General features: G+C 48.2%; 2 protein-coding genes across 9 annotated transcripts in view; one reads left to right on the top strand and one right to left on the bottom strand.

Annotated features, from left to right (window-relative positions):
• The window catches only part of DGKA (diacylglycerol kinase alpha), a 79,094-nt gene extending 78,088 nt beyond the window's left edge, over window positions 1–1,006 (top strand). For all 7 annotated transcript variants that reach the window (XM_083727487.1, XM_083727489.1, XM_083727492.1 and 4 more), the window contains one exon: window positions 330–1,006. In XM_083727487.1, coding sequence (XP_083583613.1) covers window positions 330–428 — 99 coding nt within the window. In that variant the 3' untranslated portion in view covers window positions 429–1,006. The remainder of the gene's footprint in view (window positions 1–329) is intronic.
• Window positions 1,007–2,564: 1,558 nt separating this feature from the next.
• Window positions 2,565–26,826, bottom strand: PMEL (premelanosome protein). Of its 2 annotated transcripts, XM_083727524.1 has the most exons (14): window positions 26,773–26,795; window positions 24,249–24,412; window positions 22,990–23,119; window positions 13,223–13,357; window positions 12,936–13,082; window positions 12,049–12,189; window positions 10,689–10,850; window positions 8,881–9,303; window positions 7,662–8,096; window positions 6,851–7,012; window positions 5,695–5,788; window positions 4,734–4,936; window positions 4,293–4,383; window positions 2,565–2,912 (listed from the first exon to the last, which is right to left on the bottom strand). In XM_083727524.1, the coding sequence occupies exons 3-14, from the start codon at window positions 23,054–23,056 to the stop codon at window positions 2,753–2,755; spliced, it is 2,220 nt and encodes a 739-aa protein (XP_083583650.1). In that variant the 5' UTR covers window positions 23,057–23,119; window positions 24,249–24,412; window positions 26,773–26,795; the 3' UTR covers window positions 2,565–2,752. The 2 variants fall into 2 exon arrangements, with proteins under 2 accessions (XP_083583650.1, XP_083583651.1); XM_083727525.1 differs by lacking the exon at window positions 24,249–24,412 and having other exon boundaries at window positions 26,756–26,826.
• Between the last annotated feature and the right edge of the window lie 34 nt (window positions 26,827–26,860).

Raw genomic sequence — 26,860 nt, forward strand, 5'->3', positions numbered from 1 at the left:
ATGCTTTGGGGGGAAACAGCTTTGTGGGTCGAATCAGGACCCCTTTCTGAAGCTGCCCAGTCAGGAAGCTGCTTCTCACCTCACCGATACAGATCGCGCCAGCGTAAGGCAAATCCCAAAGCTGCTGTACATTAGTTCCTGAGATGCGGAGCCTGTTGGGTTATGGGACCTGAGATGCTTTGTACTTCTTTCACTGAAATGGAAGCTATGTTTTGCTGGGTCGAAAAAGGGACGCAGCCATTGCTTTTCTCTACCATAGCAGGGGCACTATGGCATGTTAATAGAGTCCTTCTTAAGTGTTGCCACACCCTGTTTTCCTGTGTTTCCAGATCAAAATAACCCACAAGAACCAAGCCCCAATGCTCATCGCTCCACCTCCCCGATCCTCCAGCTTTTTCGGCTTGAAGAAGGGACCACAGGAGCCCTAAAAGAAAAAGTGCTTCTGGGTCTATCAGAAGCCACGGTGATGCAGCTGGAGGCCTGTTGTCGGGATGCCCAATGCTCTTGCACCATGGGGGGAAGTCCTGCTCTCTATCACCACTACCAAACACAAACAATTGAACAAGGTTTCTTGCTTCCTGGTACGTGGCAAAGCGGGTGGGTAGCTGCAGCCACAGCGCCTTTGCTTCTGCCACACAGATCGACGTTGCCAATTCCCTGGACCGGGGTGGGTGAGCCATTGCAATACCCCTGCCATCGGGTGTTGTCCCTTGTGGGCTGCCTGCCTGTGCCGGTGCCCTTACCCCAAATTGTGTGGGTGCCAAATCCTCCTTCACTGACCACTCAAAAGGCCCTGTAAATTGTCTGCTCTTGCTCTTCCGGTTCTGTTCCTTGTAGGTTGTTACCCCTTGCACTCGAGGTTACTACTGAAAGACTGTGGCGGCACTGGCTCGCCTTTCCCACTCCTCCCCTCCGTCCCCCTTTTATTTATTGCAACTCCATTCCAAGTCCTCCACTTAGCGTTCTCAGAAGTGCCTCTGTGTAGTAATAAAGAGTTGGGCTTGGATGGTGGTGGTTGTCCTGTTGTTGTAGCTGGTTTCTTTGGTTACGGGCAGACATGAAAGCCTGGGACATCGTGGAGCCACCGAATTTAAAATGGTTCTGTGTTGGCTATTTCCCAAAAGATGAGATGTGCCGTGGCTTACTTTTGAGGTTTGGGAAAGGGATGTGTGGAGTATGTGTGTTTGCGCACATGTGAAAGTACCCGAAAGCGATGTTACTGCTTCTGTGGTACCAGCCCGGATCATGCAATGGTAGCTTTTAAAAACTTGTTGGGAAGAAAGGACGGAAAACTGGGCTCTGTTAGGAATGTGGTTCTTAGAAGACCTGCTGCTCCTTCTCTCTCGCTTGTTAGGAAGACCTGCTGCTCCTCCTCTGTCTCCTAAGAGTCAGTGGAGTGGTGAAATTAACTAGATGGCATTTGCTGGCACTTCTCGAACATACGTACTAGCCTGTTGTTGGGTTTTTCTTTTTCTTTGTTAAATGGATAGAAGAGGACAAGTATGGATGTGCAGCCGTTCTTTCACATAACAGGAACAAGCAGCCCTGCCTCTTCTGTCAGCCAGGAAGCCCCACAGCACACTCTGCAGAACGATTCCCCCATAAATCTGAGATCCCATCGCCCTTCTTTGTCTTGGGCCCCATCCTGGCATTGCTCTGCCACATGCTTTCACCCAAGTGTGTGCTGCAGATCTTCCTATCTTGCTCATTCCACAGCAGCCTGTTCTCACTCTCTTATCTCCTTCAAGGCAGAAACCTCTCTTTGGGAGAGCTGTACTTTATAAAACCTGTTCCTTGAGAGCCAGGCCTTCCTACTCTCCAGCTTCTCTAACTGCCCTGACAAGCTGCTGCTGCTGCTTCCTTCGCATTGCTCTAGTGTACCCCATGGCCACCAGTGACAGCTATGGTATGCTCACCAGGTACATGACATGTACAGCATCATGCAAGGGAATGTGGTTAACTAGGAGCCCATCTATGCAGAGGGACCATATCACTTCAGGCAGTAAATGAGGTGTTGTTTTTGCAGCCCCTCCCTACTTAAAAGGCTTGCAGCATATACAAAACTGGCACACAATGAAGAAAGCTATTTTAAATCTTCTTTGCTACATTAGTTTGCTGTGTAGATACAGGGAAAGGTGAGAGAGTGAGAGAGAGAGCACGATATCTGGTTTTCAACATTGCAATATACTCGTATATCACAATGTCTGAAATAAGGGTATGACTTCATGGGTTTTCCCCCACATTGTGTTTTTTGCACAGCACACACACATACCATGACTCACAATATATATTGCCAGGTTAAAAGTTATGTAACTAATATCACAATATGGACTTGAAACCAGTTTTGGATGATATATCACCCAGCCCTATACCTTATTCAACTTAGCGTGCAAGAGTGGCTTCACAGCCGGCATATTGGTAGACATTAGGGGCAGCTGGTGCTTGGGGCAGGTGCTGGAGGGGCAGATCAGAATGTGGAGAAGGTCTAGGAAAGGAAGTGATTTAGCACCTCTGCAGGGTCTTGTGTCTTCCCTCCCACCCAGGCAGGCACTGAGATGGCACCATCAAGGAGTCTGAGTGTTTACTTAGCGGGTAATTTTAAAAAAAGAACAAGAATGCTGGGCGGGGTCAGTTTAGGGTGGAAGAACTGCAGAGGAGGAGACTATCTCCTTTCGCAGGGCTGGCTCCACGAGGCATCTGGTTCAGTAGTTAGCAAGGCTTCAGTTGGCTTCCTTGGCCTTCGTCTCCATCTTTAGATCACGTTGCCACTCAGCAGTGGGCTGCTTTCCCCACTGGCCCCCTGCCCAAAAGCCTGGCGTAGGAAGAGGCGTACAGTGGTACGGTCAGGTAACCAGCTGCTGGGAGAGGTGCTGGCTGATGTCGCAGCACGGAGGGGTGTGTATTTCATATGCCTGTAGTGGAAGAAAACGGTGACAGTAAAATATTTAGTGAGCCACAGTTTTCTAGCTTGGTTCCTTCAGTGTTTCGAACAGAAATAATAAGGCTTTTAAGGCTTCTTCGTTCAGCAAAGCAGGTGGATTTTGGCCACGTAGGCTTGATCTACATGCCATCCTTGTCTCTGCTCAGAAGACTTTGGGCAATGGAGAGCTCCATGCTACCGAGTTGGCCATTCAAAGTAGTTAGTTTGAGGTTGGGATAGATTGCCAAGGATGGAGGAGATGGAAGACAAAGTACTGCGGGGAGCAATGACAGGCGAACTGTGGTAGAAATGGTTTGTGTGCAGAGGAAAGAAGAAAACTGACTTAGTTGAAGCCTTGGAGAGTAGACTGACTATCTGCCCACAAGCTTTGAATGCAATGAACGTTCACTTTGGGGAGCTTTCCCATTCCACTGGCATGCTTTGCTCTTTGCTAGAGCAGAATGGTTTACAAGTTCTACAACCAACAGGGCTACTTTGGCTGGGTTTGGTCAGCTTGCCTCTGCACTGTAGTTTCTCCAAATATGAGGTGGAAGAAGTCGTGTTAAAGAGGCTTCATGCCTGGAAGAGCCCATGTGTTGCATGGAGGCTCTGGCACTTCCAGTTAGAGGAGCAGGAATGGGCCATGTTGGGCTCCAGCTCCTATCAGCCTCCATCAAGCACAGCCAGTGGTCAAAGGTGACTGGAGTCATAGTCCAGCAACAATCTGGAACGTCACATATCCCCCACCCCTGAGTCAAAAGCACAGGAAGCAGAGCTAGGGAACTCTTCTGCCTGCAATCTTAAAGGGCTACTGGCCATCACTGTTGGCCTAGATTGGACTACAATTCCCATCATCCCTGCTAGCTAGGGATGATGGGAGTTGTAGCCCAAAAACAGCTGGAGACCCAAGTTTGGGAAATTCTGGCCTAGGTGGACTCGTGGGCTAGTTCAATATAAGTCAGCTGTAAATGTTCAAGAGAACAGCCACCTCCCTGTGTTAGGTCCCACACAAATGCCATAAGGCAGACACAGCCAATATAGTGGCTTCAATATGTAGTTGGACTACAACTCCCATTGCCCCTGACTAGCTGAGGATGCTGGGTGGAGTGCAAGAACATCTGAAGGGCACCACCTTGGCTAATCCCCTGCAGGAAGGATTTGATTGCTGTTAGGGGGCCGCCAGATTTACAGGCCTCTGGATCCTTCCCAGCTAGAGAAGGATGTGGTTATTAGAGCAGGCCTTGGCAAAATGCCTCCGTCCTCGGCGGAGAGGCTTTAACCAGCCCTACAACATTCCACTAGCTTCTGGACCGACACACTTTCTTGTTCCTCAACTGACTATAGGCTCCCATGCGGCTCAACAAAGGCTCACCTGTAGGTATAGGCAACAGCCCCTAAGGCAGCAGCGACCAGCACCACTCCAACAACTAGTGCAATTTGGGCTGAGCCTGAAGTTCTTGCGGCTGGAGAAGATAAGAGAAATTAATGTCTGCCCATTCAGCGAGAGAAAAGAGGAGCGCACCATCTTTCCTTGGGGAACATGGATCAACCCTCAGGCTAGTCTCAGAAGGCAACTCTGCAGCTGCTCTGATAATGCATGCCATCAAAGAGCACGAAATACAGGGAGGCCACCCTCCTCCCTCTGGCCCATCCTTGGCCTTCCAGGGTGCTGAGAGCAAGGGTAGGCACACCATCGCTGATACTACAGGGAGAAACTGATGGGAGAGTTGTCTTCCCCTGCAAACCCCCAAGAAGTCCTTCTAAGCGTCAGGAGCAGAAAGAGCTCTTTGCCTCCCTGAGGTTTGGTCCTTACCCTGGATGCTGACTTGGGTGCTGGCCACAGCCAGGCTGTTGGCATCAGCCAGGGAGATGTTGACGCAGTAGGTGCCAGACTGGTTGAAGGCCTGGCGCAGAACCAGCTGGCAGTCGGGGCTGGGCTGGGCCGGGATGCACACAGTCTCCTGGGCTGTCAAACAATCGGGGTCCGAGATGATTGTGCAGACTTGCTCAGGGAGGCTGCAAGCAGGACAAGGCTATTTCGTTCAGGTGTTGGGAGCCAGTCCTCTCTCCTTCCCATGACCACAGCATTCTCCAGGTCACTGCTCTCCCTTTCTAGTATCGATGCAGCTTCATTGTGGCTACCCTCCCTCTCCCAGCTTCCCAAGGGACTGTCAAGTGTGTTCCAACATGTCACACACACCAACAGCACACGCGCATGCTGCTCAGAGCTCCTTTGGCCCTGTTCCTAACTTCCTTTCATTCTTCACTAGTCCAGGGTTCCCTCCCAATGCCATTTCAATTGCGCATTCACAGTGATGCATGCATGTGATGGTGTTGACATGCTCCTGCTTTAAACACTACAAAAACCTGGGGGTTAGACATGCTGCTTTGCTTCCAAGTGGTCCGTGCCCCTTAACGTCCTGCAGAGATGCTATAACACTTCCTACCACAAATGCTCTGGCATTTTCCTTACGGTTTTCCTGTGCCCATAGCATGGGACCGTCCCTCCAGGTAGCACTTTACAACATCACTGGGGAAGCATCACCAAACAACTAATAAAGTGAAATGGTCTGTGGGACAGTCCGGTATAAATCCACCGTTCATGCACTATTCTTGCATCAATGACATTTTGCAGAATAACTGCCCCCCCCCAACACCTATCTTGAAACAGCCCAACTCTACTTCCCCAGTGCTTCAGCCCATCATTTTTCAGCGGGAAAATGGAAGACCTTGGAGCCAGACCAAAAGAGGCTACTCCTACTTATGCAACCTACCTTCCTTGGCACGTCACTGTGAGATCTACTGTGTTCTCAGCAACGGCTGACACCAGTGGCACCACCTCCACAATTTCAACACCTTCAATGCCCTCTGCAATAAAGGAGAACAAGGATGTGCCTCTTTCTTGTTCTCCCTCTCGCCCTCCTTTCATTCCCTAGTTCTGACTGGGGTCCACCCCCACCCACAGCTCTGCTTGCAGAGAATAAACACTGGAAGCAAGGGAAGTTTGGGAGATCTTTTGAAGGTGAGTTGAAAACTTGGGATGCCCAAAAGGAGAGGCACCAAACTCAGCTGCACAGGGGAGATGGATCTGCCTACCAGCAGAGTTGGGTACATTTTGAGATTATTAGTTTTTAGAACCAGAATGGAAATTATTTACACCCAGCCTCACACCTTCGTTCTTGCATCTAGCCACAAAGATTGCCTCTTGGATCAACCTCCATCCTCTTCTGGGGAGCTCAATGCTCTGTCACACTCCTTTGGCGGCTGTGAGGCTGAAGGTTTTGGTACTTGCAAATTGGTCTTAATTTGGAAACTAGAAGCCTCTTCATTTAAATTAGGGGTGAGTAATCCCAAGTATTTTTGGAATCACAGCTCCCATCTGCAGGGTCAATGGCCACAGATTATGAGAGCTGTAGTTCAACAATATCTGGAAAGGTAAAGGGACCCTTGACCATTAGGTCCAGTCGTGGCCGACTCTGGGGTTGTGGTGCTCATCTTGCTTTATTGGCCGAGGGAGCCAGTGTGCAGCTTCCTGGTCATGTGGCCAGCATGACTAAGCCACTTCTGGCAAACCAGAGCAGCGCATGGAAACGCCATTTACCTTCCCGGCAGAGCAGTACCTATTTATCTACTTGCACTTTGACGTGCTTCTGAACTGCTAGGTTGGCAGGAGCAGGGACCGAGCAACGGGAGCTCACCCCGTTGCAGGGATTCGAACCGCTGACCTTCTGATCGGCAAGTCCTAGGCTCTGTCATTCCTGTTTTAGGCTCCACTAAGCACCATCTCCTTCCCTTAATATTGCCCAACGTGATCAACAGAGTTTAGTGGTCATCCTTGCGCACATCTCTCTCTCTCTCTCTCTCTCTCTCTCTCTCTCTCTCTCTCTCTCACACACACACACACACACACACACTGTCCCCAGGACTCACGGACAATGTCCAGGTTAGTTTCGAAGGTCCCATAGCGGTAGAGGAGGCAGCCAGCAGGTGCCTGGCGTTTCACCAAGACCTGGACCACTTCAGTCGCCACCGTTCCAGCGTCTGGGACGACGGACACAGTCAGATCGATGGTTGCTGCATCTTCAGCGGCATCTGTTGGGAGAACAAGGCCAAAGGAACAATAACGCCTCCTTTCCTTCCCCCACTTTCTCCCCCCCCCCCACAAAGATCGCAGGAGGATAACAGCTGCAGACAGTGGCTGAGCAAGCTGCGTTAAAAGACACAAAGTGGTTCTTCCTCTCTGTTGAGAGAATCCGAGAAGGCTGCAAGGACGTTTGTAGGTTTGCTGGGTAGGACGGACGAGCGGGTTCAAGGAGGACAATCTGCAAGGGAAGCTGGGCGCAGGATGAGCACCAGGAACACGAGAGCTGATCAGAATGGCAGGTGAGGCGTTCATGGGGAGAGGAGTGCCACCCTCTTGAATGCTCGGTCCGAAATCACAACTCTGCAAGGAGCTGGTTCAGTTGGGGAAGTTTTGCAGCTGCTCCAGTGTATCCACATCTTCAACAGAAAGGCTGGACTTGACCTTCATGCGAATGACCTCAAATTGCTTCCTTCGCTGCCCATCTCCCATCCCTGAGCCCCAATTGGGATTCCCTCTGCCTTCAGCAAGGTCAACACGGCAAGCTATCCTCCGTTTGAGGGAAAGGGTAAAGAGGGCCATGGTGAATAATCATGGCTGGGTGTTTTGGGGTCCCATGCTGAATCTCAAGCAAGGCAAGAAATCTCCTGCTAGACCTACCTGCCACTGATGGAGAGAGCGGGGTGTCGGCCACACTAGGGAGTGTTGTCGATGCCCCAGGAAGCTCGGCTGTAGATGCTACTGGAGACAAAACTGTGGGTGCCAGGGTGCCTGGATCACCTTCAGGTGCCGCTGCGGAGGGAGAATTGGGTGCCACAGTGCCTGGCAGAGATGCAGCCACCGCGGTGGACACAGATGCAGAAGCCGTGGTGGCTGGGAGAGATGCTGCCGCTGCCGTGGCAACAGTTGCAGGGTCCGCAATGTCTGTAGCGTCTTCAGCTGGGGCGACAGAGGCATCGTTCACAGGCTCCACGGACGCTACGGCTAAATCTGCCCCTTCGGGCACAGCACTGACCTCTGTGACAGTGCCTGCAGTAGCTGCAGTGGCCACAGAACTAGTCTCGGGTTGCTGCTGAGTCGTCCCGGAGGCTGGGGCTGCACATGCAGAGAGAGAATGAGACGTAATACAGAACATGTTCTAAGCATGCAGTTTTGCAAGAGTGTAGACCAGGGGTCAGCAACCTTTTTCAGCTGTGGGCCGGTCCACCATCCCTCAGACCATGTGGTGGGCCGGACTATATCTTGGGGGGGGGGAATAATGAACAAATTCCTTTGCCCCACAAATAAGATGCATTTTAAATTAAAGCACACCTTATCATGTATTTGCCTCACAAATAACCCAGAGATGCATTTTAAATATAACGACACATTCTACTCATGTAAAAACATGCTGATTCCTGGACCGTCTGCGGGCTGGATTGAGAAGGTGATTGGGCCGCATCCAGCCCATGGGCCTTAGGTTGCCTACCCCTGGTGTAAATTAGGGGTGAACTACTTTCAGTAGCTGGTTCAAGCAAAGACCACATGGGTCGGCTACAGGTGTAACAACACTTTTATGCAGCCATCTAAGTGAGGCCATGGGATAGCTTAGAAAATATGCCAGATCAAGGAATTGTAAACCAGGCAGAGGGCCTTCTTGGTGGTGGCACCTGCCCTGTGGAACGCCCTCCCATCAGATGTCAAGGAAATAAACAACTATCTGACTTTTTGTCTGAAGACTGCCCTGTTTAGGGAAGTTTTTAATGTTTGATTTTTATCGCATTTTTAATATTTTGTTGGGAGCCGCCCAGGATGGCTGGGGAGGCCCGGCCAGATGGGCAGGGTATAAGTAATAAATTATTATTATTATATTTAGTAAAGGAGAAGCACCAGTACTTACCTGAGGTTGGGACACCCGCGGATCCTGACCCGGTTATGCTGCTGACGGTGGGCAAGGCCGCGGTGCCTTGGGCTGTCGTGCCACTCGGCACCGTGGTACCGCTCGGGTCTGCCGTGGGGGCAACGGATGGCTCCTCCGTGGTGCTGCTTCCGCAATCGGCCAAGGGGATGGCGGCCTGGAGGATGACGCGAGGGCTGAAGGTGCCGGCGGCAAGGTAGGTGTGGGTGACCATGGCGGCCCGGGATATCAGAGTCCCGCTCTGGTCGCCGAAATCCCAGGAGTAGGAGATGTCGGCGTCGCGCAGGTATTGGCTGGGGTCGTGGAGGCGTACGCCAAATGCGATGGCCCGGTTGCGCACAAAGCGCCCGTCGGTCCCGTCGACATCCAGCACTTGTGCAATGTCCACGTTGAACGGGATCTGGTCTGGGAAGCAGAGCAGAGAGTCAGCTATGGGCATGGAAGTAAGGCAAGAAAGGGCAGCAGATGGAGAACTAACATCGTCCTCCCCCCTCACCTTTCCATGAATCACACTTGGTCTGCTCCGTTCTTGCTTAACCAGCCTCTCCTGCTGGTCCTCAGTGGCTCCTGAGCTATCAACCTGCCCTACAGTCAGTGTTTCCATCACGAGAGCAACTCAGCCCTCCTAGTTTTTGTGATGCACCCATTAGCTACTGTTTTAGATGGGTTTGTAGCGAGGTAAAGGTAAAGGGACCCCTGACTATTAGGTCCAGTCATGGCCGACTCTGGGGTTGCGGTGCTCATCTCGCTTGATTGGCCGAGGGAGCCAGCCTACAGCTTCCGGGTCATGTGGCCAGCATGACTAAGCCGCTTCTGGGCAGCACACGGAAACGGCGTTTACCTTCCCGCCGGAGTGGTACCTATTTATCTACTGGCACTTTGACGTGCTTTCGAACTGCTAGGTTGGCAGGAGCAAGGACCGAGCAATGGGAGCTCACCCTGCCGCGGGGATTCGAACCGCCGACCTTGTGATCGGCAAGTCCTAGGCTCTGTGGTTTAACCCACAGCGCCACCCACATCCCTTGTAGGGAGGTAAGATTTGCCAGGTTTTTTTTATTGATTTACGGCAACTTTTAACAAATTGTCACAAATTTAATACTGATTTAAAAGCTGATTTCCCAGGCACCAGCCCCAATATTTCTTCCTTTTCCTCCGTCTCTTGCTGCTCCAAGTATCTTACCCACCTTTCATTTCAAATTCACTACAGTGGTACCTTGGGTTAAGTACTTAATTCGTTCCAGAGGTCCGTTCTTAACCTGAAACTGTTCTTAACCTGAAGCACCACCTTAGCTAATGGGGCCTCCCGCTGCTGCTGTGCTGCCGGAGCACAATTTCTGTTCTCATCCTGAAGCAAAGTTCTTAAACCTATTTCTGGGTCAGCGGAGTCTGTAACCTGAAGCGTATGTAACCCGAGGTACCACTGTAATCTGTTCTCCCCACATATAAACTGTTCAAGTTCCAATTTCTGCTATGATTCTTGTACCTTGTTATAACCTATCCATAAAATATTCGAGTACAGCAAATCCTCTCTTATCTGTCTATAATCACCATTAATCCATTTTAAATCCATTTCCCTTCGATACCTCTGGGGCAATGCTCTCACTGAAAAAAAACACAGATCGATCTCCTTTTCTTTTTACCGTTATCTCTCCTGCAGGGAGGTAATATTTATTGGAGCCCAGGGGTTGCGCTTGTGAACTGCATTAAGGGCCCCTTACTTTCCTGCTGCCTCCATGATTCAAACACTGCTTCCCCACCCACAGCAAAAGAGCCCGCTCACCCAGACCTACCAGTGATGCTGAACTCTGAAGTGGTGCTACCAATAGGGATGAATTTCTCACGTCCCCGGTAGTGATAGACTTCCACTTCCATGGTGTAGGAGCCCAGGGGTACATCGGCTGTCTCAACAGTCAGCAGGGACGAGGGACCATCTACCACCTGCCAATACCTCCCTGCAACCAACAATACACAGGGTGGTGATATACTAGCAAAATGCAAAGTCACACACAAAAATATCACCGAGGGCAATCGCTCCATAATGAGTATAAACAAGAAAACAAATAAATTGTAGAATAAGTCTTTTCCTTTATGGTCACTCATGTAGTTGGCAGAAGCAGCATCGACTCTCGAGACAACACTAAGGTAAAGGTAAAAGGACCCCTGACCATTAGGTCCAGTCGTGACCAACTCTGGGGTTGTGGCGCTCATCTCGCTTTATTGGCCGAGGGAGCCGGCGTACAGCTTCCGGGTCATGTGGCCAGCATGACTAAGCCGCTTCTGGCAAACCAGAGCAGCGCACAGAAATGCCATTTACCTTCCCGCCAGAGTGGTACCTATTTATCTACTTGCACTTTGACGTGCTTTCAAACTTCTAGGTTGGCAGGAGCAGGGACCGAGCAATGGGAGCTCACCCTGTTGCGGGGATTCGAACCGCCAACCTTCTGATCGGCAAGTCCTAGGCTCTGTGGTTTAACCCACAGCGCCACCCGTGTCCCTTTGAGTCAACACTGTTCCGGTGCAATTAGTGTTTCTTCTCACCCAGGGGCTTAATCATCGAGTTGTACAGTGAAGTCTAAGCAGTATACAATCAGAAAAGTGGGGGAATCTGTCCATATACGCAATTCTCCCAAGGGAAGAACAGAAAGAGGCTCTCCAGCCTTCTGTTTGTTATCCTTCCTATAGGCAGGGCGATTATAATGGGCAAAGGAGTGCAGGATGCGACGACCCCACAAGGGAGGTGGCTGCAATGAGGAAATTTGTTCTGGTGCAGTTTGAAATGCAATGATGCTGAACCCTGCAGTATTTTAAGTTCTGATGACCCAGACAGTCACATATCAAAAGACTCTCCAACTTGCACTGAAAGAGGGGCTATAGCTCAGTAGGTCTCCTAACAACTCTCAGCACCCTTAACAAACTACACTTCCCATAATTCTTTGGGGGGAAGCCGTTTAAAGTGGTATTGTCATGTTTTAAAGCTATAGCACAGATGGGGCCCAATGGACAGCGTGGACAATGGTGAGAGGTGATGGAAGTTGCAATTCCAGCAACGTCTGCAGGGCACCATGTTGGCTATCCCTGCGCTAAGAGGTGGCCCCGGGACTTCCGTGTGCGAGGAAGCTGTCCCTTATCAGCCAGGAAGCAGGCGCTTACCCCACGCCTGCCAGACGTAGACGAACTTGCCACGCTTGCGGCGGTCGCTCTGGGAGAAGGGCTGCCCGTCAGGGAAGAAGCAGTCCGAGTTGTCAGTCTCCTGATTGGGGAAAACGGGTTCTCCTTGCGTCACACGGGTACCTGCAAGGCAAGGATAGGAAACGTATGTGCCAATACTTTGGGGCCCTGGGTGAAGGAGCACCCACAAAATTCCCCATGAAGGGGCTGGTCACCCACAAATTTTAGTGTCAGGGCCAGCCATGCACACTGCCTCGGCCCAGTATACCTGAAGGAGCGCCTCCACCCCCATCGCTCAGCCCAGACACTCAGGTCCAGCGCCGAGGGCCTTCTGGTGGTTCCCTCCCTGTGAGAAGCCAAGTTACAGAGAACCTGGCAGAGGGCCTTCTCAGTAGTGGCGCCCGCCCTGTGGAACACCCTCCCATCAGATGTCGAGGAAATAAACAACTGCAGTGGTACCTCAGGTTACATACGCTTCAGGTTACAGATTCTGCTAACCCAGAAATAGTGGTACCTCAGGTTAAGAACTTTGCTTCAAGATGAGAACAGAAATTGTGCTCCGGCGGTGCAGCAGCAGCAGTGGTGCTTCAGGTTAAGAACAGTTTCAGGTTAAGAACGAATTAAGTACTTAACCCGAGGTACCACTATATCTGACTTTTAGAAGACATCTGAAGGCAGCCCTGTTTAGGGAAGTTTTTAATGTTTGATGTTTTAACATGTTTTTAATGTTCTGTTGGGAGCCGTCCAGAGTGGCTGGGGAGAGATATATATAATGTCACCCACAGGCCCGAGCACCCACAGTTGTGGGGCCAGGAAAGATCAGAGGGAGAAAGAGAGGCATCGGTGCCTCTGCAGGGACTTCAGCTCACCATTTATGGTGCAGTTCTGGGTCCACACAATGCTTCCGTCTGGTAGAACCGTCTGGTTGCCAGGGAAGCGCAGGGCAATGCTGAACGTGGCTTTGGCACCTGTTATAGTTGGGGCATCGTTGCTGATGTCAAACGTCACATCGCCTCCTGGATGGGGGGAGGGAAAAGAAAGGGGTCAACGTCCCTCAGAACCCTTGGGGTTGAGGCCCAGAAGAAGTCTCCACCTGTAGGGTTTCTTTCTCATGGGTAACTGGAAGGCTTATGTCCTCGGTTCAGTTAGTCCTCACCTCTCCAGCAGTTCCTCTGCCTGGCGTCTCCCTGCCTCCACTGTGGGTAAAGTCTGGAGTTCCAAGTCTTGTAGGAAGAGTGCTTCTGGCTCCAGTTTTGTCCCCACCTGTTGCTCCTGTTCCTGACCCCGGCCCCTAAAAAGAAAGAGAAGAGCAGGGGGGTCAAGCTGTTTTCTGGCGCGTGTGGTCTCCAACACGTCGCTTATGAAGAGGGGTGCTCTTGGGAAGCGTGCAAAGGGTTGGAGTTGCAAAATTTACATCCCGTAACAACTAAGTTAAAGCTTAAATGTTTGCAGAGAGATGCACACCAGCAGCAGTAATTGCCGACTACAGAATCATAGCATGGGTGAATAAAATGACAATGTCACAAAGCTTCAACGTATGCAGGATGAGAGCACTGATCAGTCACAGCGGTGATTGCAATGGTTTTCACTGGGCTCTGCAGACGCCCTTTTTATTATACATTCATTTGTGCTCTTGATTGTGGCACTTAGGTAGTTTATACATGAGCCCACCTTCAATACTGTTTGCTAGTTACAGGTAGGTAGCCGTGTTGGTCTGCCGTAGTCGAAACAAAATAAAAAAATTCCTTCCAGTAGCACCTTAGGTAAAGGTAAAGGGACCCCTGACCATTGGGTCCAGTCGTGGCCGACTCTGGGGTTGCGGCGCTCATCTCGCTTTATTGGCCAAGGGAGCCAGCGTACAGCTTCCGGGTCATGTGGCCAGCATGACTAAGCCGCTTCTGGCGAACCAGAGCAGCGCATGGAAACGCTGTTTACCTTCCCACTGGAGTGGTACCTACTTATCTACTTGTACTTTGACGTGCTTTCAAACTGCTAGGTTGGCAGGAGCAGGGACCGAGCAACAGGAGCTCACCCCATTGCGGGGATTCTGATCGGCAAGCCCTAGGCTCTGTGGTTTAACCCACAGCGCCACCCGCGTCCCTAGAGACCAACTAAGTTTGTTATTAGTATGAGCTTTTGTGTGTATGTGCACTTGTTATTGGTATGAGCTTTCATGTGCATGCACACAAAAGCTCATACCAATAACAAACTTAGTTGGTCTCTAAGGTGCTACTGGAAGGAATTTTTTTGAATTTTGTTTCGAATACTGTTTGCGTCTGCAAAGGATTTGGGGGCAGATATACAACTTTATTTCCAGTTAGCACATGTCTTGTATTTTCCTGCTGAATGCCTGTAATAGTTCATACCGCAAATGTTCCGAATTTAATGTTTGTCCTGCTTTTGTCATGCTATGGTGCAAGAGTGCCCCCCCTCCGGATATGCAATAACATGGGGGGGGGGGAACCCCAGTACCCACTGCTTCAGGCAGCTGTCTGCTTAATGGTAGAGCCAGCCCCAATTACCAGCTGAAGATTATTAAAGTCCAGAGTACAACATTACCTAACAACACCCCCAATTCATTGTTCCAAGCCAGGATTTTAAAGCACGTGAAGAATTGCAGCCCAGTCAGTCCCAGGTCTTTGACTGCACTGAGGGATGAGTGGGTCTGATTGGATTAATCGCTGAGACCCACAGCATTAAAGCTCACCAGTCTGTGCTGGGCTCTGAAAATCTTCCGGCTTGGGGGTCTTCTCTTTCCAAGGATCCCAGTATAACAGAAAGGTAGAAAGTCCTCTAAAGGGCTGCTGGCAGCTGTCCTCCTCCTCTCCCAGCATCTTATGGCAGATGCTCAAGAGCATTATTATTATTATTATTATTATTATTATTATTATTAAAAATTGTATACCACCCTATACCCACAGGTCTCATGGCAGTTAACAGGATAAAATCACAAACACAAAATAACCAAAACAAAAACATTCCAATTTACCTCCCTCCCTCCAAACATTTTAAAGGGCATTGGATGTCAATATTTAAACATCCTTAAAATATCAAAGGACTTCCCTTCTTCTCTTTCCATGGTTCATTCTGCATATCATAACTCCCTGCATAGTTTACATAAATTAAACCATTCAGTATTCCATTATTACATCTATCAAAAGTTATTTACACTGTTGAATTTGTCTTAATGCCGCCGTTTTCAAGTATACACAATTTCCCCTCCATATATTCAATAAACATTTTCCAGTCTTCTCTAAATGTATGTTCTTCTTGTTCTCTTATTCTTTGTTGTTGTTGTTTAGTCGTGTCCGACTCTTCGTGACTCCATGGACCAGAGCACACCAGGCACTTCTGTCTTCCACTGCCTCCCGCAGTTTGGTCAAATTCATGCTGGTAGCTTCGAGAACACTGTCCAACCATCTCGTCCTCTGTTGTCCCCTTCTCCTTGTGTCCTCCATCTTTCCCAACATCAGGGTTTTTTCCAGGGAGTCTTCTCTTCTCACGAGATGGCCAAAGTATTGGAACCTCAGCTTCAGGACCTGTCCTTCCAGTGAGCACTCAGGGCTGATTTCCTTAAGAATGGATAGGTTTGATCTTCTTGCAGTCCGTGGGACTCTCAAGAGTCTCCTCCAGCACCATAATTCAAAGGCATCAATTCTTTGGCGATCAGCCTTCTTTATGGTCCAGCTCTCACTTCCATAGCTTTAACTATACGGACCTTTGTTGGCAAGGTGATGTCTCTGCTTTTCTAGTATTCTCTTATAGTATGTCTCTCTTATTCTAGTATATGTTAAGTCCGCAAGCTGTGCAGATTCCATCAGCATTTCAAGCACAATCACAAAACGCCTTTCCGCATGGGCACTGCAAGTTGCAATGGAATTGCTAGCAGGTGCCAGTGGCGTAGCGTGGGGGGTGCAGGGGGGGCCCGGCCGCAACATCTGGGGGTTAGGGTTAGGGGGGCGCAAATCCACGGGTTAGGGGGCGCAAATTACTTGCCTTGCCCCGGGTGCTGACAACCCACGCTACGCCACTGGCAGGTGCAAAAAGCAATTGCATTTCCCTCAAGGTAAAATGTTAAAGACTGAGCAGTTCCCTCTACTATGGAAGCTTGGCTGGGGGTGGGGTGGGGGACAGGAAGAGAAGTTTGCATTCTTCACAACCACTAATGGCTGCATGTTCTTTCCGCCTTAGAGCAATCATCTGGAAAAGTCCTCAGACACCCTCTTTGCAAATGTCGGCCGCTCTTCCCCTGCCCCCCCAGGGGATCCTCATCAGATACACGGATGCTCCCTAACCTCTAATTACTTCTCGGGCGTCTTTTGGTGACTTAAAATCTAAGTCTTAAACGGTGAGCATCCACACCACTTCCATAATCTACACAGCACATAGCAATTCCACAGAATTTTAAAAATTGGGTGATCATACTGGATACCCCTTACTCTTTCAGTGCACTTAATTTATGTGCGCATCTGGGATTTGCTGTACGGCGTTCGCAATACAGCAATTACGCCTTTTCCTGCTGACTGTCCATTGGTGCAGTATGGAGACTGCCTGCTCAGTGTTTGTCCAGCCGACCACCCAACCAAGCCCTGCTCCAGGGTGTTCTGTTCCATCACTGAGCATGATTCCCTCCCCTCTAGAGGCAATTTTTATTAATTATTTTTTCCTCAAGCCTGTGGGTACTTCTCTCTTGTGGGTAGATGCTGCCATTTTGGTGCCATGAGAACTGGCGCTCGCCTCTGAACGCTGGGATTAGAGGGAATATTGGCGACAAAATAATACTACAGCTTCACAGAAAAAGGTGCTGGCTAAATGATACATGGACAAATAAATTGGCTAAGGTGTATAAAGAATGTGTCAGGCAAATGTTGGAAATTTAAACATACTGAAAGGTCTTTTCCCCCCATTTGGGATGGACATGTGCAAAAGCTAAGTGGGGGTTGCGAAATGATACGTAACAAAATGAAGAAAATGATAAAATTGGCTCCCCCGCAAAAAAACCCCTGAAGCTTTCCTTTTAGGGATAATAGGAACAAATGTCTGAAAGAAGATGATTATTTATGTGTGCAACAACAACAGCCAAAATCCTATTTACACAGAAATGGAAGGAAGGAGAAGTTCCATCCAAGGAAGAATGGATCTTAAAGCTAAAGGACTACACGGAAACGGTAAAATCGACAGCGAGATCAAAATGATGAACTTTGTATGGAAGAGTGGAGACCCGTTTTGGACTATCTGAGGAAGTATCACAGTCCAAGGAAGTCGTGACTGATCAGGATTCAAACTCTAAGCAGCGGAAGGGAAACGACAACAATTGCAACAGAGGAAATAAGTACGAGATCTAAATAGGTTACACAATGAAAAGGGTGGGAACCAAAACATCACGGAGGATAAAGGGTAGGAAGTCTAAACTGTTCAGGAAATTTGTATTAAAGTTGAAGTTGATTTGTTAAAATTCAGTTAAATATTTAAAAAAGGTAAGTGTGGCACTTCTCAGTCCGGCCACTCTGTGATATATTCAAATCTTTCAGCTGCTAATGCATCTGGACAACACAGCTTGCCACCCCTTCCCAAATCTAAATGGACATTCATCTTTACAGTGGTACCTCAGGTTAAGTACTTAATTCGTTCTGGAGGTCTGTTCTTAACCTGAAACTGTTCTTAACCGGAAGCACCACTTTAGCTAATGGGGCCTCCCGCTGCCGGAGCACGATTTCTGTTCTCATCCTGAAGCAAAGTTCTTAACCTATTTCTGGGTTAGCAGAGTCTGTGACCTGAAGTGTCTGTAACCTGAAGCGTATGTAACCTGAGGTGCCACTGTACTTTCCGCCAGGCCCCGGGAGCAAACGACAACCTCCCCACATTATGCAAGCAAACCACTCTTTGCCAGCTTTCTTTTATGTGTGAGCTTCCGGCTGGAGGTTGCCGGTCCAGACTCTCGTAGCCTGTGCCTTGTCGACCCATCGTTCAGCTCCAGAGCCCTGCCCTCAGCTGAGAGTCACATGAAAGAGCTTGGGCACAGCCTGCCAGGCTGCATGTGATGGGAGCCCCACGGCACTGTGAGGGCTGAGCCATCACATGCCGCCTGCACCCGCGGCAGAGGAGTAAAGTCCTGGGCTCCTTGCCATGAAGAGAAATGGTGGGGGAGAGTTCTGCAAAGGGCGGCGAGCTGGAAGGAGAATTCACTCCTTGAAACACAACTGGATGCAGATGCGATCAGAGAGGAGGGTGCGTCTGGCATCTCAAGCACATGACTTCCCCGAGGATCCTGGGAACTGTAGTTTACCCCTCAGAGAGCTACAATTCCCGGAGCCGTTAACAAATGATGGTTCCCAGGATCTTAAGTTAGAAAATAGTGGTTGGGTTATACGATACGATATCTTTATTGTCATTGTCCCATGCAGAACAATGAAATTGAAAAACTACATAAAACATTCAAAAACTCTGAAACCCCATTTTAAAATACACTATACTATAGAGACCCCTTATGCTGTGTTTAGAACCAGAATTGCATTTGCGTAGAAACTGTTTCTCCTGGCCTTTATAACCCTAGAACTTCTTCCAGAAGGCAGAAGCTGAAAGTGATCATTTACGGGGTGCGTACTATCCTGCGCTATCTCTGCCGCTTTCTTATGGCACCTGACAGCATAGATTTGATCTAAGGTGGGGAGAGTGCACCCAATTATTTTCTCTGCCAGCCACCCCATCTGGCCCCATAGCCTTCCTCGTGTTTACCTCCTTTAATATTCGCCTCACTTCTCCCTCTTCCACCCTGGCAGCATTATCTGTAGGTAGTGACGCCAATAGCTCTGGCATCCTTGTTGGAGTCACTGTCATTCCGGATGGTCTTGGGTTTTAAGTTACACAGCCTGCTCTTCCCTTGTTGAAACTTTGGTTTCCAGTCTCCAGATGGAGAGAAGGAATTGGGTAGAAAAACTTGCTGCCAAAAAAACCAGTCTAGAAATATATCAAGCTGTTCAATGAGCAGATCAGCCTCCCAGGCCATCTAGGCTCCATGCTAACTACACTGGTTGGCAGCTGCTTTCCTGAGCTTCATGCAAGAGTCTTCCCTGGTCCTACCTGAAGATGTTGGGGCATGAACCCAGGAGCTTTTGCATGGGATGAACTCTCTCTCCTCCTTGTCAGAGCCACATCCAGTGAATGCCAGGCCGCCCCGATTCTGTGCTTAGCCTTATGGTCTAAGGACCCTCGTACCTACGGGACCGCCTCTCCCAGTATGCCTCACGGAGGACCTTAAGGTCCATAAATAGCAACACCCTAGAGGTCCCGGGCCCTAAGGAAGTTAGATTCAGAGCCAGGGCCTTTTCAACACTGGCTCCGGCCTGGTGGAACGCTCTGCCTCATGAGACCAGGGCCCTGCAGGATCTGATTTCTTTCCGCAGGGCCTGTAAGACAGAGCTGTTCCACCTGGCCTTTGGCTTGGAGCCAATTTGATTCCCTCCCCCTCTTTCCTTTTCCCTTTCTCCTTCTGTGATGAAACTCCTATTTGATGACTTCCCTGGCTTTTTTCTGGCCCACGTAGGACCAGTCTGAATAGTTGGCCTTGGTGAAGATTTGATGTTTTTATCCCCCAAAAGTTTTTGATTTGAGTTTCTATTGAAATGAGACTGCATTTTAATGTTGTATTTTAATTTTGTTTTTAATCAATTGTTTTATATCTGGTGTTAGCTGCCCTGAGCCCGGTCTTGGCTAGGGAGAGCCGGGTATAAATAATTATTATTATTATTATGGTCCATCTATTCCTTCATCCAGTTGTCAATGGTTATGGCAGCCCCTGACCTTTTACGATGCTGTATTATTTCCCACTCTGCCAGTGTGTAACAATAAAGACATATCTCCTTCATAGCTGGAGGCTAGGGTGTAACAATTAAGGCCAATTTGGGCATTCCCAATTACTTTTCTTCTGAGACCTCCCACAAAACATTCTGGAGCACACTATCTATCCCCTACAACATCAGCTCTCACTTTAGAAAGTGATACTGGAGATAAACCTGGGACAGACCAAAATGGTGTTAGGGACCGCTGTGGGGAAAGGGAGACTTAATCCACAGGATTGTGTCTGTTCACACTCTCCTTTTCCTCTAGTTTGCTATAAGCAGAAAAACCAGCAAGGACAGGTGCAACAGCCTAGGATTAGCATGACATAAGCGGCTGCACTGGTGCACAATCTGGATCCTGTGGCTCAACTGCGCATCATGCGCACAGCCTGCGCATAACCGATCTAATGCGGATGGCACCGATTTGATCGCACACGGTCGCACTAAACTGACCAGCGATTGCGATTTTGCACCGGTGCAACACACTGTGTTGCAAAAATGGGTGTGTGTGCGAGAGAGAGTACCACCTTTGAGATCTTTAATCTGGCCAAAGAATGTACGGCCATGCCCAGTGGCTGGGAGTTTCAAGCCGGCCGAATTTCACCTACAAAGTCTTCTCCCTCCTTAATGCAATTAGACCAGCTCCTAATGCGATCTGACTTCCAGCGCAGAGAGTCGCCATCGTTAAGTCTTCTCTGCGTATGGAGCACAAATACACATTCCACATCCCAGCCAGCCAGCAGCACCACAAGGGGATTAGAGGGGCGCGGGGAGGGTCTGGACCTCCCCAGCACAAATCCAGATCACCACGAGGTTTGGCTTTGCGGCTGTGTGTGTGCATATTCCTGCCTCTGCCGTAACCCATTAAGTCAATGAATACATTTAATGCCATTTCATAAGGCAGAGTGGTATCACTATTTTTCCTCTCCACACACTGGGATGGGTGGGGGCCAAAACAGCCCCCCAGAGAAGGGCTAATCCTCACGTGCCACCCGATTATGCCAGAAATAAGCCAACATTCAAAACTAGAGCCACACAAATTCAAAAGGCTTTTCTTTTTCAGGTCTGCATTCTTTTCTACCATGGTTACCCTGAGAATTAATTCTGTATTCCAGGTTAGAGGGGCCTGCTAGAGCCCAGATTTGGATCACACATGCTCTGTAAATCTATCTGTCTGTCTGTCTGTCTGTCTATCTATCTTATCTATCTATCTATCTATCTATCTATCATCTATCTATCATCTATCTATCTAATTATCTATCTATATTAGTCATGTATGGCAGTGAGAGCTGGACCATAAAGAAGGCTGATCGCTGAAGAATTGATGCTTTTGAATTATGGTGCTGGAGGAGACTCTTGAGAGTCCCATGGACTGCAATAAGATCAAATGTATCCATTCTTAAGGAAATCAGCCCTGAGTGCTCACTGGAAGGACAGATCCTGAAGCTGAGGCTCCAATACTTTGGCCACCTCATGAGAAGAGAAGACTCCCTGGAAAAGACCCTGATGTGGGGAAAGATGGGGGGCACAAGGAGAAGGGGACAACAGAGGACAAGATGGTTGGATAGTGTTCTCGAAACTACCAGCATGAATTTGACCGAACTGTGGGAGGCAGTGGAAGACAGGAGTGCCTGGCATGCTCTGGTCCATGGGGTCACGAAGAGTCAGACACGGCTAAACGACTAAACAACAACAACAACATATATATCTATTCATGCAGCTGCTACCTGCATGAAAGTTGTTGCATTTAGTTTGGCCTGCAGCTCCAGAAAGTTGTCTTGATCTTGGAGGTAAAATTAGTTGTTCTTGGGGCAGACCCATGGCACACATTTAAAGCACATCCAATAAACACGACTTCCCCGCCGCAAGGGATCCTGGGAACTGTAGTTCCACCTACACAGAGCTACAATTCCCAGCACCCTTAGCACATGACTGTTCGCAGGGTTCTTTGCAGGGACGCCATGTGCTTTAAAGGGGTGTTGAATACGCTTTAAATGTGGGGTGCCCAGAATAAATAAATGGTTTATTTTAGAGGGCGAAAGGTTCAGTCACTCAACTAAACATTTCGATAAACATTTGTGGACACTGAAATTGTTTCTGTAAAAGGACCCAACAGCTCTGACTCAGTGGAAACCGGCTTTTGAACAGGCTTCTCTCAGAGACTTCCCAATCTGAGAATTCCAATTAAAAAACGTGCAAAAGACTTTTAGGCTTGCGTTCCTTCTGAGAACCTTGCATGGAAGTAAAATAATGGAGACACACACAAATGCATTGGCATTTATGGCATTACAAAGCAGATCTGAGTCCCCCTTGCGCTGTTTGAGTCACATTTGAATGCTGTAAGAAGGAATTTGGCATGTAGGCTTTTATTTTGTGTTCGGAGCCGATTTAAAACTTAAGCCTCACAAATGCCCTTTGCTGGGGATCTTTTGCCTAATTTTTCTCCCAGTCTTATTGCAATGTAGTGGGAATCAAAATACGTACTTGCATTAAAAAAATCAATGCAGATGCAAAAGAACAATGATTTGAGGAGCAGGGAAATGTAGTTGCAATGTGACAGCAAATTGAACACCAAGCAAAACGAGTAAGGTATCGAGAGGTGTATTATTCACGTGCTGCAACATACAACTGAGTTTCACGCTCCTTTGATCCTTATGCTGTATAGTTTCCTTTGCATATTCTCTCCTATGCTGCTTATGTGTGTTATGATATTATAAACGTTAATCACTCGGCAGGCAGGTTGGGCTACAAAGACGAATCCATCAATTAACAGCTTAGAGACAAGTGGCTGCTCTGCTTCTTATGCTTGTACAGGATGAAATAAGAAATGTAGTCTCTGTAGCCTTGTAATAACAGTGTGGGAGCAGGCACTGTCCTCCACGCAGATTTGCTCATGGACATATACCTGGGCTAGAGTTAGGACTCTTGAGTTTCCGGGTCCAATATTTAACCAGACGGATTCTGCAAAATCAATTCCAGCACTCAAGACCCCCTACATGTGATGGAGGTCAGTCTAACTGATGAAACAGCCAGTAAAATAAATGGTTATCGTTCGCCGTATAAGGAAAAACTGGACTGTACTTACTGTGTTGAGCCGTAGCTACGGCCAGAAGGGCCCCAATCACAACCCACAGGTACCAGGTCCGTGGCATCTTAGCTCTTCGAGTTCTTTGTAGCCTCCTGAGCTTCTAGAGGCGAAGGAGTGGAGTAGAGAGCTGGGGGCATATAAGAAAGGGAGCTCATTTGCATACACCCTCCCCTCCTCTGGGCGCGAAGGGCATCACTTTCTCTCCTCGCCTGCCCCCTCCCCTTTCTAATAGCGGGGAGCCATGGGATGTGTGTGACCTAAGTCACAAGTTTGCAGGGTGAACACAATGGGCCCCCCTTATGAGATTCCTTTGCTGGAAGTTCAGGGGAGGGGGTGGGCAAGGCTGAAACACTAGGGCTCCTTCAGGAGGGGACGAGCGATGGAAGCATAATGAGAGAGAGAAGACGAGAGAGAGTGAAATTGCCAGTTATGCAACTTCATTAAAGGGTACCAGGGGTGAGATTACAGGGCGCCTTCAGCTGCCTGGTGAACCCATTCGCCTCTGGCTCCTTTTGCACCCAGTTCAAGAATAAGTGCAATGTTTGGTGGGCTCAGACGGCCCAGAGCATGGGTAGGCAAACTAAGGCACGGGGGCCGGATCTGACCCAATCGCCCTCTCAATCCTGCCAGCGGACTGTCCGGGAATCAGTGTGCTTTTACATGAGCAGAATGTGTCCTTTTATTTAAAATGCATCTCTGGGTTATTTGTGAGGCATAGGAATTTGTTCATTCCCCCCCCCCCAAAAAAATATAGTCTGGCCCCCCACAAGGTCTGAGGGACAGTGGACTGGCCCCCTGCTGAAAAAGTTTACTGACCACTGGCCCAGAGAAAGAAAAGCATACAAGTGATAATAAGCCATAGTAACAGGATAGCGAGGTGAACTGGACAGAAGCTTGGCTCTGTTTCCTGCTGAGAACAGGAAGCTTGCAAGGGTGTTCAAACCAGTTGCACCTTCTCTGTCTAACTTACCTCACAGGGTTTTTGTGAAAACAAATGGGACAACTGCCCCCAATTGACAGTGCTTGGGATTCTTTGGTGGAAGGGCAGGGTACCAATTTACTATGCAATTCTGTCATGGGAAAGACTTGATATCTGAATTTGCTTGCTTTTCTCATCCCTCACTATTCTCTTTTCCTTTTGTATAGTTTCTATTAGATTGTGAGCCTGTGGGACTGGACTGTCCTAAATGCTAATCCGCACAGCACATTTTTTGCGCTGTGTAAGTGATAAAATGACAATAAGCAAACGAACTCACCCATTTCACAGTGGCTGCATATTTCCCTTTAATTTGTGGAATGCAATCTGCTCCTACTGACATTTTTTTAATTGATAAGAATCTCCCTTAGATTTGAGAATGTTCCTGCTGGCAGGGGTCCTCATGACATAGCTGTGTACCATTCTAACTTCTTTAATTTGATCCTGCACCATTTAAAAAAAAAATAGCATGTTTAATTTCCCCCTCTCTCTCAAGTTTCATGTGAAACTTCTGAATTGCAGCTCACTGAGAAGTATGCTTCTGTTCATATGGATCTGAATAGCGGCAATGGTTTCCTGTGTTAATTTACTGAGCAAAGCTAAAATGTTTGTTATTGCCAATTACTGCATTGCAAAAGGTCGCTGTGCTTATTCTGCACATGCATATTGTGTACTTCTTGTGGTTCATTGCCCATCAACTTGAACTTTTACGCTTTTTCTCCTTTTACACTAACATATACTCCCAATCAACTGTAGTCTGCAGTTCATGCATCCAAGGAACAATCAGATTAATAAATACTATAAAATCAATACCTCAATAAAGGTATTAATTTGAAAGGTGCCACAACAGTCTTTCGATACAGACACAAAGACTATAACACATCTACACCTGATGAAGGGGGTTGCAGGCTTGGCTTTATGAAAGCGTATGCCATTACAGCCTAATGCAATGCATTTGCTGGATGGCAATGACTTCCAGATAAATAGGTATAAGAATGCAGTGTCATTCTTTAAGGTGCCAAACAGCTCTATTATCGTTTTTGCAAGACACTTTCACGAGACTCTTATAGTCAGTGCTGTTTTTCTTAAAAAAGAGGTGCTGGAACTCAACATGAACGCTTCCCTTGCTGTCAGTGTACAGTGCCACCTCGGTTTACGAACAGTCCTATTTACAAACTACAGTGGTACTTCGGGATGCGAACGGAATCTGTTCCGAAGCCCCGTTTGCATCCTGAATGGAACGTAAGACGCGATGGCGCATCTCGTGTTTTGCTGCTTCCGCGCATGACGTCATTTCGAGCGTCTCCGCATGTGGCAAAACCCGGAAGTAACACACTCCGTTACTTCCGGGTTGCCGCAGAGCGCAACCCGAAAGCGCTCAACCTGAAGCAAATTCAACCTGAGGTATGACTATATTTGGTTTACGAACTCTGCAAAACTGCAAGTAGTGTTCTGGTTTGTGAACTTTACCTCAGTCTACAAACAGAAGCCGAACGGTGGAAGGGCACCGGAGGTGGGAGGCTTCATTAGGGAAAGTGCGCCTCGGTTTAAGAATGCATTTGGTTTAAGAACGGACTTCCAGAACGGATTAAGTTTGGAAACCGAGGTACCACAGTAGTGGCAATGGCACCCACCTGAGAGGTGCCGGAAATGAGTTCTGGAGAGTTCCAGCTGGGAAAAAAAGCCCTGCATATAGTTTTAGAGTGCACAGTTAAAGTATGGAATTCAATTCCAACCAAAGGCTGTGATGGCACCAGCCTGGATGGCTTCAAAAGGGGATGAAAACACTTCGTGGAGAATAAGACTATTAATTGCTACTTGGCATGATGGCTGTACGCTGCCTCCTGTATGTAGGAGTCTGCAATACTTCTGAAAATAATAATAATAATAATAATAATAATAATAATAATAATAATAATAATAATAATAATATCATTAGTTGCTGGAGACCATGGCTCTCCTGTCCTGCTTGCAGTTTTCCCACGGACTTCTAGGTATCCACTGTCAAAACAAGATATTGGACTAGATGGCCACTGGCCTGATCCAGGAGGCTATCCTTATGTTTTGGGGGGATTTTTTGTGACAAAAAACGCTGGGATTTCACTATGTAAATAGCTCCCCCTCCGTATAGTCAAGTGGAAGATTAAACGCACTCTGCAGCGCATATTTACTCAGAAATCCCTTTGTGAGGGTTCCAAAGTGTTCAAAGGATTCTTTCTGCCCCCCCCCTTTCGAAATGGTTTCAAAATCCAAAGGCAGTGCTGTGGACATAGCTAGGATTTATGCTAGTGGGGTGGGGGTGGGGAGGGCACCCACCTGTCAACATCCTCTGTCTAGCAGATTCGGAATGAAATGTCTCAGCAAGTGCTCAGGAAAAAAATAAATCTGTCAAAATCTTTCTACAATTTCTGCTTTTAGTTAAGTATTTGTTATTTACTGTCTACACCCCTTAGCGGCCGTGGGCAGTGCTGCCATAATAGGAAGCCGAAATACTTAACTTTTAATATTTTAATAATTTAATAATAAATACTTTTAACATTTTAATGTTTCAATATTTTAATGTTGTATTTTAATCTTGTTTTTAAGTTGTATTCATTCAATTTGGTTTTATTATTGCTTGTTAGCCGCCCTGAGCCCGGCCTTGGCTGGGGAGGGCGGGGTATAAATAAAAATTATTATTATTATTATTATTATTAGCGAAAAAACGAAACCAAAAACAGGCTTTAAGCCCCATCTCTGTGTTGACAGCCACACAGACGTTAGCAGGATTCCCCCCAGAACCCACACCTTTTAGGATACCGCACCTTTCCCCCTCTTTCTCGAAACTACTACGAGCCCTTTTAGGAAAAACTCCCGCCAACCCAGACACCCGCGTGTTCCGCCGAAGGCGCC

Source organism: Podarcis gaigeae (assembly GCF_964106915.1).
Source record: "Podarcis gaigeae genome assembly, chromosome: 2".
In the NCBI taxonomy this organism is placed as follows: Eukaryota; Metazoa; Chordata; class Lepidosauria; order Squamata; family Lacertidae; genus Podarcis; species Podarcis gaigeae.